Genomic DNA, 11,837 nt, shown 5'->3' with positions numbered 1-11,837 from the left:
GTCCCAGTTGAAGCCAATACAGCTTTTTTTCCAGAGAAGTGTCCTTCTTGGAGTACAAAGCTCACATTGGAATAAAGAAAAGTTGAACTGCAAATGCTTTCCTTTGTGGCAAGTATCAAAATAGAACTGGTCCTGGGAAAAGCCATAGCATCTGCCCATAGATATGCCTTCTGTTATTAATACCTGTTATCAATATTATGTGTATCATAGTAGATATTGAGCTTGAGAGTTCATTGAGGATGTGTTCTGTCTGGTTATCATGGAAATGTGCAATATTTGTGGAGGTAATGAGAGTGTAATTCTAGCCATGGTGACTGATCTGTCCTGTGAGTTTATACTGTATGTTCCCAGCTGTGCCCCAACTTGCTGCTGAGGCAATGAGCCTGAATAAACAGGTGCAAAGGTTGTTCGAGCACGTGAGGTTTTGTCCACACAGGGAAAAGTCCCTGGAATAAAACCCAGTCATTATCAGGTTCAGGAACAAACAAGACTCGACAGTCTGACCTTAGATATTAGGGTTATTTAAAATGTTTCAATTTTCAGTAGAGTACCTTGAAAAAGATCCATATCCAAATCAGACCTCTGTAAACACAATTTCTACTTCATTTTGGTATTTCTCCTTTAGTGATCTTCTCCATAAGAGTTTTGACCCAAAGGCAATCCATTTTGTTCATCCGTATTTCCTGTGATAGATGGCATAGGTCACACATAGATATGTATAGATACATTGTGATTATCTTCTGCTCTGATTCCTTTTCCTCCTGCCTAATTCAACATTTTGCTGATGTTTATAACAATTGGGTCACATTTTTGCAGAGTTCAGTTCTTGTTCCTTTTTATGTGGAGTCTTTTTTGAATGGAGTTGTTATCTTTGCTTTTATACTTATCATCCTCTCCTGTACTCTGGGAATACAAGAATAGCCATTATTCAAATAATTTCTCTTTGCCTAGTACTGACTAAATTTGCTTTTTTGTGAGAGGATCCTGTTTATTTAAAACAGGAAAATTTGATATGCTGGTTTATTTGCACCCTGAATGTACCTTTCCGCCAGTGTTGTGTGACTGTAGATGTTGTGTTCCTTTCTGCTAGTATTTTTTATGAACTCAGATATTTTTGAATCTTTTTAATCTTGTTTGGGCCTTTGCTCTTTAGCTTAGTAGCTTTAGCCAAAGGCTGTATCATCATTCATTAGGCAGAGTTAGCCTTTGCAGTAGTTGTCACATTTTTGGATTTCAGTAAACTTTCAATGATTTGAGAATTTAAAAAGCAAACCAATCCCCAGATCAACAGTATGTTAGAAGTAAATGAATTTTCTCTCTGAAGTTGTGTTCTACTGTAGAGGAATCAGTTAATCTCATGTCTCCTGGCTCTGGTACAGGTCACAGGGTTGTTCCACGATCCAAGCATTGGCAATGCAATTCACATTGTGCTGGTGAGGCTCATCCTCTTTGAGGAGGTGGAGGTAAGGTTTTTATTTACCTCAAAATATCTCTTAAAAAACTTCTGTGTTCAATGCATTGAGCTGTAATTATATTTGCTTAAAATAATGTTTTAAATTTACTCTGTTAAAACCTACAACATGTCTGGTTTTAGGAGAAATGGTGCCCTGGATAGCAAAGTATTTTAACTGATTACTTCAGGTATTTCTGCATAAAATTGCATAGGAAACTGTAATTATAACAATCAGGTTAAGAATGGGGAAATGAAATCTCCCAAGTGTCAGAAGAACATGGGATGCCAAAGAAGACCAGATAAGAAACAGAAACTACACATCAACATTCAGGATTTAATTACCTAGCATTGCCTAAAATGTATTATGAAGTGTAACGCTATGGTATTTGCAGATCTCTGAAGAGGTAAAACTCTTATTGTGCTCAAACACTTATTTTTCTTTTTTAAATCTCTTGAAACAAAGAAAAATTAGGACAAAGTAGATGTTAATTGCTGTAACTAGCTTTATATTGATAGTTTCCAATGTGTCTGTCTCACAAATATGTTACTATATGCTTGAATACATGCTGATTGTCATGATTTTATGGTTATTTTTTAAATGCAATGCACGATAGAGCTAGCTCTGACCAGAGGTACAGCTTAAGGGGATTTTCTCAGTTGGTTAGAATTTATAACCACAAGCCAGATGGTCCCAGTGCTATTAAAGGCAGTAAACCAAACCTCATGGATGTTTCTTCAAAAATATTTGTTGGGATAGAGTCTGTCCTTATAGCTCTCAGCATAAGTCGGACAAAAACTTGAGCCTCCACCTAAACAGGACAGTCAGGACCCGAGACCCATGATGACCTCCAATTAACTGCATTTGCTAAACTTCTTTGTCTGTTTGGATAAAAAATGTGGATTCCTGTTGAGGAATGTCAATGTTGGAAGTAACAGTGTTAAATACACTTCAAAATTTGGTTTTAGGTTCCCCAGAAATTACTGTCTGGTAACACTTAATCCCATACTTTGATGCTTGTTAAAAACAAAGCAAACTGAGGCAAAATAAAGTGAATGTCCAATACCAGAAATTAGAAAATTCAATTTTGGATTAATTAATTTTCCATACTTTTTATTTAAGGTTTTCAGTAATTTGCATGTAAACTGTATAATGATAAGTTGAGGAAGAAACATTTATGACTGCATTGTTTCTCTTTGGAATTGAAAAATATTGTGAAATGAATAGTCTGTTAGAAGCATAATTATTGTCTGAATATTACAGTGTTCACATAACATTGACAAATTTGATCACAAAGTCCCACAATAAGTAATCTTCATCTTCTCTTCAGAGGAAAATTTGATTTCAAGGGAATATAAAATGTTTGAAAGTTTCAGTTTAGTGTTGGATCTTTTGTAGCTCATTTATCAAAATTTATGTAGAGTTCTGCATTCTGTAATTTTTCCTTTAGCTGCATCAATTACAGGAATGTCGGCATTTTAACTTAATATTCAATGTTAGATAAATAGGTGTCATTGCTCCTAATGATGGCTCCAACTTTAGGCAAAAGCATAATCGATTACATTTAGATTACCTATCATCACAGCTGACTTCACTGAAGTGTTACTGCAGTGCAGTGTGGTCTTTACAGTAATATATTCCGTCATTTCCCATTAGCAAGGCTTGAAGATAGTGCACCATGCTGATAAGACATTAGCCAGCTTCTGCAAGTGGCAGAAGAGTGTCAATCCCAAGAGTGATGTCAACCCCACACACCATGATGTGGCTGTCCTTCTTACCAGGTATGACAGCAGTGACTGGCTGCTGTTCAGTTGCATTTCTTTGGTGATGATATTTCCTTTATAGGCTCAAGCCATCACTTAGTTCATCCTGCAGAGAGCTCAGAAACGTGGTCAAAATATTGATGACGCTGCATGTGCATACAGGTTAGAGATGCATCTTAGTCACACAATAGAGATTTGTGGGTCCCAAGAGGTGAGCAATTTCCACACCTCGGGTCATTTTCCTCCCTTGATCCTATCTCATTTTGTGCTCAGTGACTGCTCTATTCTCCTTTGAGACAATATATAACAAGGTAGCATGCAGATGAACAACTCCTGAAGAAATGTGCAGATGCAGCTCTGAAAGGACAAGTATTATGCAAAGAGGGTGCCATTCATTTTTAAGCTTTAAAACATATGATTTTTAAATATCTCCATATTTAAGGAGACACAAAATAATTTTTCATGTCCAAGCAAGGGAGAAACAGAAAACTTGAAAGTGAGGTTGTCTGAGGTTATGCAGGGAGCTAAGTCATTGCATGAAATGGGACTTCTGCAGGTCTGTAAAAATTGAAAGAGAAAAGATTGAGTCTATGGTCTAAAAAAACCAGGCCTTGGCTAAAGTCTGTCAGGCAAAAAACCCAACCTAAAACACCCCTCAAGTGGCTCAGTAAAAAAGAGTCACAGAATCTTAGGTTGGAAGAGAACTCCAGATCATCAGGTGCACCCTTTGACCATTCCCCACCTTCTCAACCTTTTCTCGGTCAAAAATCTTAAAATAAGAATGTGAGATAAAGTTTCACAATGATGTGAGATTTCACTGTCCAAATATAAAGGACTCAGACAGTTCACTTGAATGAAGCTGAGCTATGGTGACTGTAGTAAACTGTGCTTTAGAATACTGCCAGACATGGAGGTTCTAAAACTTTGGTTTATGGGAGTTGGTAATGAGTGTATGTATCTAGGCACTACAGCCACATAAATACTGGCTACAAATTATAGCAGTATAATATAGTAGTAGAAAAAGTGCAGGTTGTTCCATACATGTTTGTAAAAAGACTTAGCACTATGATTTACCCAAGATGAAAATTAGCGCAATATAAGATGGAAGCTTGCTCTACCCAGTGTCAGTGACGCTCCACAGTTGGTTTTAAGCTCTTTAAATGGCGCATCTCTTCTGTGATTCTAGAAAGGACATTTGTGCTGGCATGAACCGTCCCTGTGAAACCTTAGGCTTGTCTCACCTGTCTGGCATGTGTCAGCCTCACAGGAGCTGCAACATCAATGAGGACTCTGGCCTCCCCTTGGCTTTCACTATCGCTCATGAACTTGGACACAGGTACAGTTGACAGGGAAGGGGGAGCCTGTCTGAGTCGAATTTGTTATTTGCAGGTTAATACTCAAATTGTGAGGCAGAAACAAAACAAAAAGTGAGTTAATGCCTTTTATTATTAAAATCAAAACTTGTTTCAAGGCAAAAAAAAATATTCTTAAGCCTTTGATGTATGTTTCACATATACAACTGTTCAGTACATCAGAATGAAATAATTAAGGTACAAAGTAGCATCACTCAGTTGTGCTAATTTTTCCAAACGTGCTAGATTTCTATGCAATTACATTAGATAATCTCCAGGGCAATCCAAAACATTTACAGAAAACATACCTGTCTCACTATGTCATGGTGTTTCAGTAGCACAGATTAGCTAGAAAACATTTTTACTCATATAGTGAAACTCATATAGAAAAACATATATTAATCTTATATTTAATATTTTTCCTTTTTTTTTATGAACCTGTAAAGTCTTTCTAGGGCATTTCTTAGTGAGTGGTATTTTCTGTATAATAATGCTATTGTGGATACACTTAGACTAAGATAAATAAAGTTCCTGCATATTTTGTTTTAGATGAGGTTATTTTTTTTAATGATTGGGTATTTCTGTTTGAACTAAATTTCTCAGAATTTTAGATTTTTGGAGGTGTTTTGGTTGGTTAGATGGTTTATTAGCTCACTTGAAAAAAACCACGATTTTTGAAACTGTTTTGACTTAGCTGTTTTCCTCAGGGCAGAGCATTTTCTGATGGATACTCTGGTTTGACTGTAATGCCTGCACTTTTCAGCCGGACTCTCTTGCTTGGCTAAGTCATGTGTTCGTTGCTTTATCTACAATGACATTCATTTCACTGTGTGCCCGCCACTAATCAGGATGGAGTCTCTATTTCCTCATAGGATATAATGATGATGATGATGATGGTAATGACCCTGTCGACCATTAATTGGCCACTATTTATTCAACCTCTCCACTGCCAGAAAGGAAATTGTATAAATAAATAATGATGAAATCACTCCAATTGGGTCTGGGTGCTGTGGGTTTAAGTCATTGGTCCTCATAGCCTGTTGCTGGCAGGGAGCTGTTTTCATTCACACTAATGATCTGAGGAGACTCCTTCCCCACAGACTGATCCATCTGTGTCCTTCTCCTTGTCTGTCCTGGCTGGCTGGTGACTCTGTGTCCTTTGGAGGCTGTGGGGCTCAGTACTGCTGTGCTTACCCTTGCAGGAGTGGTGCAGGGCCTTTCCTTAAGGACTGTCTCCATAAGGAATGTTGAATACTGCAGGGTTTGTTGTCATCCTGTTGACCTCAAGCCAGGCTAGTGTGCACACGTTGAGAAGTTCAGGTATGGACAAGTTTGTAAGAACAGATGAACAAAAAACAAGAAGACAGACATGCTCCCATACCTTAGATGCATGCCAAAAGTCCGCTCTTCCCCACACTGTCTGTCTAGATGTTTGTAGCTTTAGGATTCAACAGACCCTGTTTGTGGAAAAGAGCCCGTCAGAAAGGGGAGATCCGTGCATTTGTGCTTCTGACTCATTACTGGAATTGGTTTTGACTGAAATTAGCTCTGCTTTCTGAACTTTTGAGTCATGATATGATTACATTTTTGAGAAACGTAGTCTTAAGTATTTTGAACACACTTTATCTTTTTCGTGGCTGAATCATGACCTGAGTAAGCTCTCACTGCTTTCAGGACTTACACACTCCAAATGTTAGCAATGTAGGTGTCAACATCTTCATATATCAATATATATGTATGTTATCACTTATATTATGAGATAATCCTCACTCTGAGGTGATGAAGGGGCATGTGTGTTTACTCAGTTGAATACTATCCAAAGTTTTGTGTTTATGACTTCTGCAAGCTCTTGAATAAAAGAATTTCTCAGCAAGTCAGAGATGCTGGGGAGAACCTGCTGTGGAGATCTGTTTGCATGGATTGAGAAAATTAAATGGGATGAAGGAAGAGAGGTTGGAAGAAAATTCACTGAACATTCAATAATTTTGTAGACAGTATCTCTGGTGCAATTTATCAAAAGTTTTAGAAATGGAAAAAGCATTTGAGACGTTATTATGAGAGAGTCTAAGACAGAATGTAACAAAGCCTCATCTTAGTTGAAGTGGTGCAAGTTTGGGTTCAAGAGTTAGGGAGCAGTCTCAGCTCTAACAGCTGTAACCTAACTTTTAGGTTTAAACTTTGATATCTGCCCCAACGGTGCACTAGTATTTGGACTCCCTTAAAAGTACAGAAGTCTAGTCTGTGACTGTGTTCTTTATTTTGTGCAGAGTAATATTGTTGTGCATAACAGACATGTTTGAAAGCCTGTGGAGGTGTAGATTTTTCATAGATTTTGGTTCGTTCGTTCTGTGTGTACGTTTTCTTTTAGCAAACAGATAACTACAGCTCTGCAGGGGAGGAAGCAACGTGTCTTTTTAAGCATGGAATGGAACCTCTAGGTAGGTGTTGTGGTACAGCCAGTCAGCTGGAATTATTAGATGTTGTTTTTTACCTCCAGTTTTGGAATTCAGCACGATGGAAAGGAGAACGATTGTGAGCCTGCTGGAAAGCGCCCGTATATCATGTCCCGACAGCTGCAGTATGATCCCACTCCCCTCACCTGGTCCCAGTGCAGCAAGGAGTACATCACACGGTTCCTAGAGTGAGTGGTCAGGTTGCAGCATTTACCTAAATTGAGCACAACTGTGCTGGAGTTCAAAGTATATTTTGCATTATTGCATTGATTATTGTAGGAGGTCTTAGAGTGCTTGAGTTATTTTCCATGGGGGACATACCACTGTCCTGTTGCTCACTTATTTGGGAAAAGCTCAGTTTGTCTTGTAGTCTGGAAGTGAGCTCAAGTCCTGTCATATTGGCTCGGGTTTGGTGCAATCTGCAGCTTTTTGCAGTTACCAGGAGAAAGAAGCCTTTCCATCAAGGGCCCTGACAGAGCTCCATAGACTTTGCCTTTGGCCACAGTGCCACGTGTTTGGCTTCAGTGACTTGTTCAAATCCATTCTTTTTAAGACCAGCAATGTGGTGCAACTTTAACCACAGACTACGGGATTCTCTGAAGCCACGCTGCATACCATACTGAGCACATGGTGTTTTCTCTTTGACAAGCTGTATTTTGCCATTTTAAAACCATCTCTTGCTAGACAGAGTAACTACTTTGTTTGCAGCATTTCAGCCTAACTTGGCTGGAATCTGGAAGTATTATTTACGTGGGCCAATCAGAATTACCCCTAAGAAATAGATACTAAAATTCTGTATAGAAGCATCAAAAAACTGTGGTGGTAGGGAGTTTTTTAATATGGAATTTTTGTCTTTTAGTCGTGGTTGGGGATTCTGTCTGGATGACATCCCACAAAAAGAAGTTCTAAAGTCCCCAGTTATTGCTCCTGGAGTGATTTATGATGTGCACCACCAATGCCAGCTTCAGTATGGTTCCAATGCTACATTCTGTGAAGATGTGGATGTAAGTGCTCAATGTTTTTCTTCATTTTTCTAGTAAGAATTCAAAATTCTTGAGCAGCATGGAAGTGAATTCAGTGCACCTCATTTACAAAAGCAGTGTGTGTAGAGTCTCACAGGCTAGTTCAATGCAGGCATTGCCTAACACACTTAATTATGCATATTCTGGAAGTGAGTTGTTATGCTGTTTGCATTGTATTTCACAAAATCTTTTCTGTATCTCAACCATATCTATGGTTAAGTGCCTGTCCTTCTGCAGTGGAGTCGTTTTGGTTTTAGACTCGTAATACTGATTCTAAGGTAAATTGTTAATGCAACTTAAGTCCAATTTTAAAATACTCTTCAATCTTGTGGCTTTCAATTGATCAAATCATTCTGGGAACAAATCTTCAGTTCCAGGAAGAGTTTTCTGAAGAAATTAGGGTTCTGTTCTCTTCCCATACATCCTGATTTTTCATACTCTTTATGATCTAACAAACAAAAGAATATTTCAGTCCCTGTGGAAAATATTTATTTTGAAAAACCAATATTTTTGCATGGAACATTAGATATTTATGCAGAAGGGTATTATTCATAGAGTGCCCTGAGGTCTGTCTCACAGCACAGCAAAGCACTATTGTGAGGAGATACAAGGGAGAAGTGTAGTCACAGCAACCCTCACAAGATTGTGGAGCCCTGCAGAGTGTAACAGGTTGTATTAGCTAAAATAAAGTGGTATGGTATTTTACTAGAATAATGGTACTAGAATAATGTTCAGAGGTCTTTGGGTCTTTACAGCATTGTTGAGGTTATCATGGGTGTTGGGTCTTCAAAGAGACAAGAGCAGTTGCTGGTTGTAGTGACGTTGTTTTTTGCATGAGTACATCAGTCTGGAAGGCAAGGAGTTCAGAGTGTTAAAGTCCATGCTAAAAGCTTTCTGGCCAAAAATGTTTTGAGCAAAAACAGCAGCAGCAACAGCAGCACCTCCCACAACTTTTTTCTTCTTCCTTCTTCTTTCTCACCCCAATTCAAGGGATTTTGTTCATAAATCATCCAATCAGCTAAAAGCAAGATTCTAAAACATTTTTCGTACACCAGTCTGAGCTTAATTTTAATGTGCGAAAGTGGTGTGAGTTCTTACCCAAAATCTATGTACATGATTTTATCTATTTATGCAAAAGGTACTATCTGTTTTCTTACCCAAAAACTACGTATATAATTTTACCTGTTTACATGAGTAGTTCTATCTATTCTATCTAGAAAAGCAAGCAATGTTCTGCTATGTTTTTGTTATGCCTGGACCTAAGTTAAACAAGGCTCTAGGGCCTTTTACTAGCTAACACAGTCTCTCAAGGCACTTGAAATATATTTCTACTTACTTAAAATTAAAACTTAAGCTTCTGCTTCATGTGTGTGGCTTAATATATTTCAGCTTCTCTAGAGGTTCTAATTCAAACCCTGCATTTCTTTTTTTCTCTGAGGGACTCAGAGAGGCTTCTATTTCATGCACTCCAACACAGCATATTTATACATAGAACAGCTCAGCAGCAATATTTCCAAGTGCTAGCCTAGCTAAATGATCGCTAATTTTCCTGTGTTTTGAGCAGCAATGTTCAGTAAATGCTGGAGACATCACCCAGCCTACTGGCCCTGTCAAACACAGATGTGTTTTGGCTATTGGCAGTGCTGGTATGAACACAGCTCTGGACTGGGCACTGCTGATGTTGACTGTTTATTCCATTCAGATAATTGTGTGCATCTCCATCTACCCTTCTCTTAGAGAAATTATTTCTGATTAGTCTTTTCAATCTTAATAGATAACATGATTACCAGTGTTGAACTACAACTGCTGAATCTGAAGAAGGTACTGAAAGATTGCTTTCATTACCTGCTGTTACAGTTTCCTTAGTTACTGTGATTTGTCTGTTGGTACAGATAGAAAATTAGGATGTAATTTTGCAGTACTGGCTCAGTCAGTCTCTCCTTGAATTTGAACCTTAGGCCTTTACATTCGCATCTCCTGATTAACCAATTTTACAGCTGGACATATGTCAGAAAATTAATTGGTATCCTCTCGTTTTGCATTTTACTGAAAGGCTTGTATTTTGCTGGTAGTTGCACTGGCAGGAGATGGAATTGGGAACAGTAGGGTCAACCTGGAATGTTGAATCATCAGTCATTTTGTCATTTCGTCTAGGAGGTCTGACTCTTTTTTGCCTTTCCTCTATTTACTTAGCCTTGCTCACTGACAAGCTGCTTTTGTACATTTTAATGTCTGACTGAATTTGATCCACAGATCCTTTTTGAGAGAACAATATGCATTTAGCTGAAGATGGCCTGGAGTTCACTAGGCAAAAACTAGTATTTATAATTCAGATAGTGGTTTTCATGAAACACTTAGGCAGCAAACTGTCCTGTGAAGTATATGAATATTGTTCCTCTAATAAGGCAAAGAAACGTAAAATATGTATTAGATGCTGGAGTTTTCCCAGTCATAGCTAGACCCATAGCTTTCTATAGAACAGCCTGTAGGATATCAGAACACTCATCTTAATGCCCTTTTCTCCAAAAATGCCATTGGCTTCCATGAAACAGAGGTTTTTTTTGGATTCAGCTTTCTTCAAGGCACAGACCCTATTCTCATAGATTGGGTGGAAAGTGTATATCATACTGCAGATGAAAAGAAAACCTACTTGCTTTGCAGTGAGTCCATAGCAGAGTCATGAATTTCTGTGTGTTACCTCCAAAGGCATGCAGTACATAGTGCATCCTGTGATATTGTTCTTTTTCATGTTGTAGTGCTTCTCCTCTGCTGTTGTTTCAGTATTCTTAGAGATGAAAAACATTTACAGGATATGGAGATAAATATGGAAAAATCCTTGCAAAGCTAAAGAATTTCCTTTGTGAATTCTTGGCTTTGAAATCTATGGATGCACCTAATAATAAAAGTGACTGCCAATGAAAAGCTGTGTTTCTTTGTGCCAGTTTCTCTGATCTTGTCTGAGGCATGGTGCAAGAGTACACGTTATACACTAAAACCACAAAATACACTTTATACACTAAAACCACAAAATAAATTCTGTGTACAAAGTTTCAATAAAGGATGACTTTGATAATGAGAGAAAATTCATCAGCCAGAACACTTGGGTAGCTCTGCCTTAAAAACCTGGCAATGATGGCTTCATAAGGCCTTCATAAGGAATGCTACCCTTGAGCTATAAACAGAGAATTGCAAAACAAAGTTTGTCCTGTGTACATTGCCCAGAAACAGTGAACCATGATGCCCAAGTGGTCCCGGCATTGTATCCCAGCTGGAGGGCTGGAGTGCTTTGAGATGTTCCATGCCATCAGCTTTTTTTCTGGTGTTCTTGTTGACAAATCAAGGTAAACACACAATGGAGGAAGTAAATGAAAGCGAAACTCTCTGAAAGCTTGTGCCCAAGCTTAGCCATTTTAAACAGAAGCAGATCAGAAATGGGCAGCCAAACTCTGCATTCCCCACTTGGATGAACATTGCTGCTAGCTCATTGGGGCTGCATTTTTGGAAGTGTGCAGTTTATATGTTAACTTCCAAATCTGGTATGTTGCTTGCCTACCCCAGTGGGAGCTGCTAGTGGGATCCTTCTTATCAACTCTTTTCTCTGATGGCACTTGGAGCCGTCTCTTCTTCACAGGTTGATGCTGCCAGCTCTGTACCCTTTTCCAGAACTGGACTATGGCATCCAAACAGCCTGAGTCAGGACCTGGGCTTTTGCTTCTGTTCCTGTTGGCAGTGTGCATTCCCTCTGAGAGCCCTGCTTTCTCTGCTTTGGAAGTGGTGTTTCATGCAAAGCCCTGAT

The 11,837-nt window shown here is 38.6% G+C and overlaps 1 protein-coding gene across 1 annotated transcript in view; it reads left to right on the top strand.

The window, feature by feature from the left end:
• Positions 1–11,837, top strand: part of ADAMTS12 (ADAM metallopeptidase with thrombospondin type 1 motif 12) — a 141,509-nt gene that overhangs the window by 74,763 nt on the left and 54,909 nt on the right. Inside the window, exons 5-9 of the mRNA XM_054517931.1 lie at positions 1,380–1,463; positions 3,108–3,232; positions 4,401–4,550; positions 7,064–7,207; positions 7,879–8,023. Coding sequence (XP_054373906.1) covers positions 1,380–1,463; positions 3,108–3,232; positions 4,401–4,550; positions 7,064–7,207; positions 7,879–8,023 — 648 coding nt within the window. The remainder of the gene's footprint in view (positions 1–1,379; positions 1,464–3,107; positions 3,233–4,400; positions 4,551–7,063; positions 7,208–7,878; positions 8,024–11,837) is intronic.

This window comes from Molothrus ater, chromosome Z, assembly GCF_012460135.2.
Source record: "Molothrus ater isolate BHLD 08-10-18 breed brown headed cowbird chromosome Z, BPBGC_Mater_1.1, whole genome shotgun sequence".
In the NCBI taxonomy this organism is placed as follows: Eukaryota; Metazoa; Chordata; class Aves; order Passeriformes; family Icteridae; genus Molothrus; species Molothrus ater.
The sequence above is the reverse complement of the archived record's forward strand: the minus strand, read 5'-3'. Positions and strand labels throughout refer to the sequence as shown.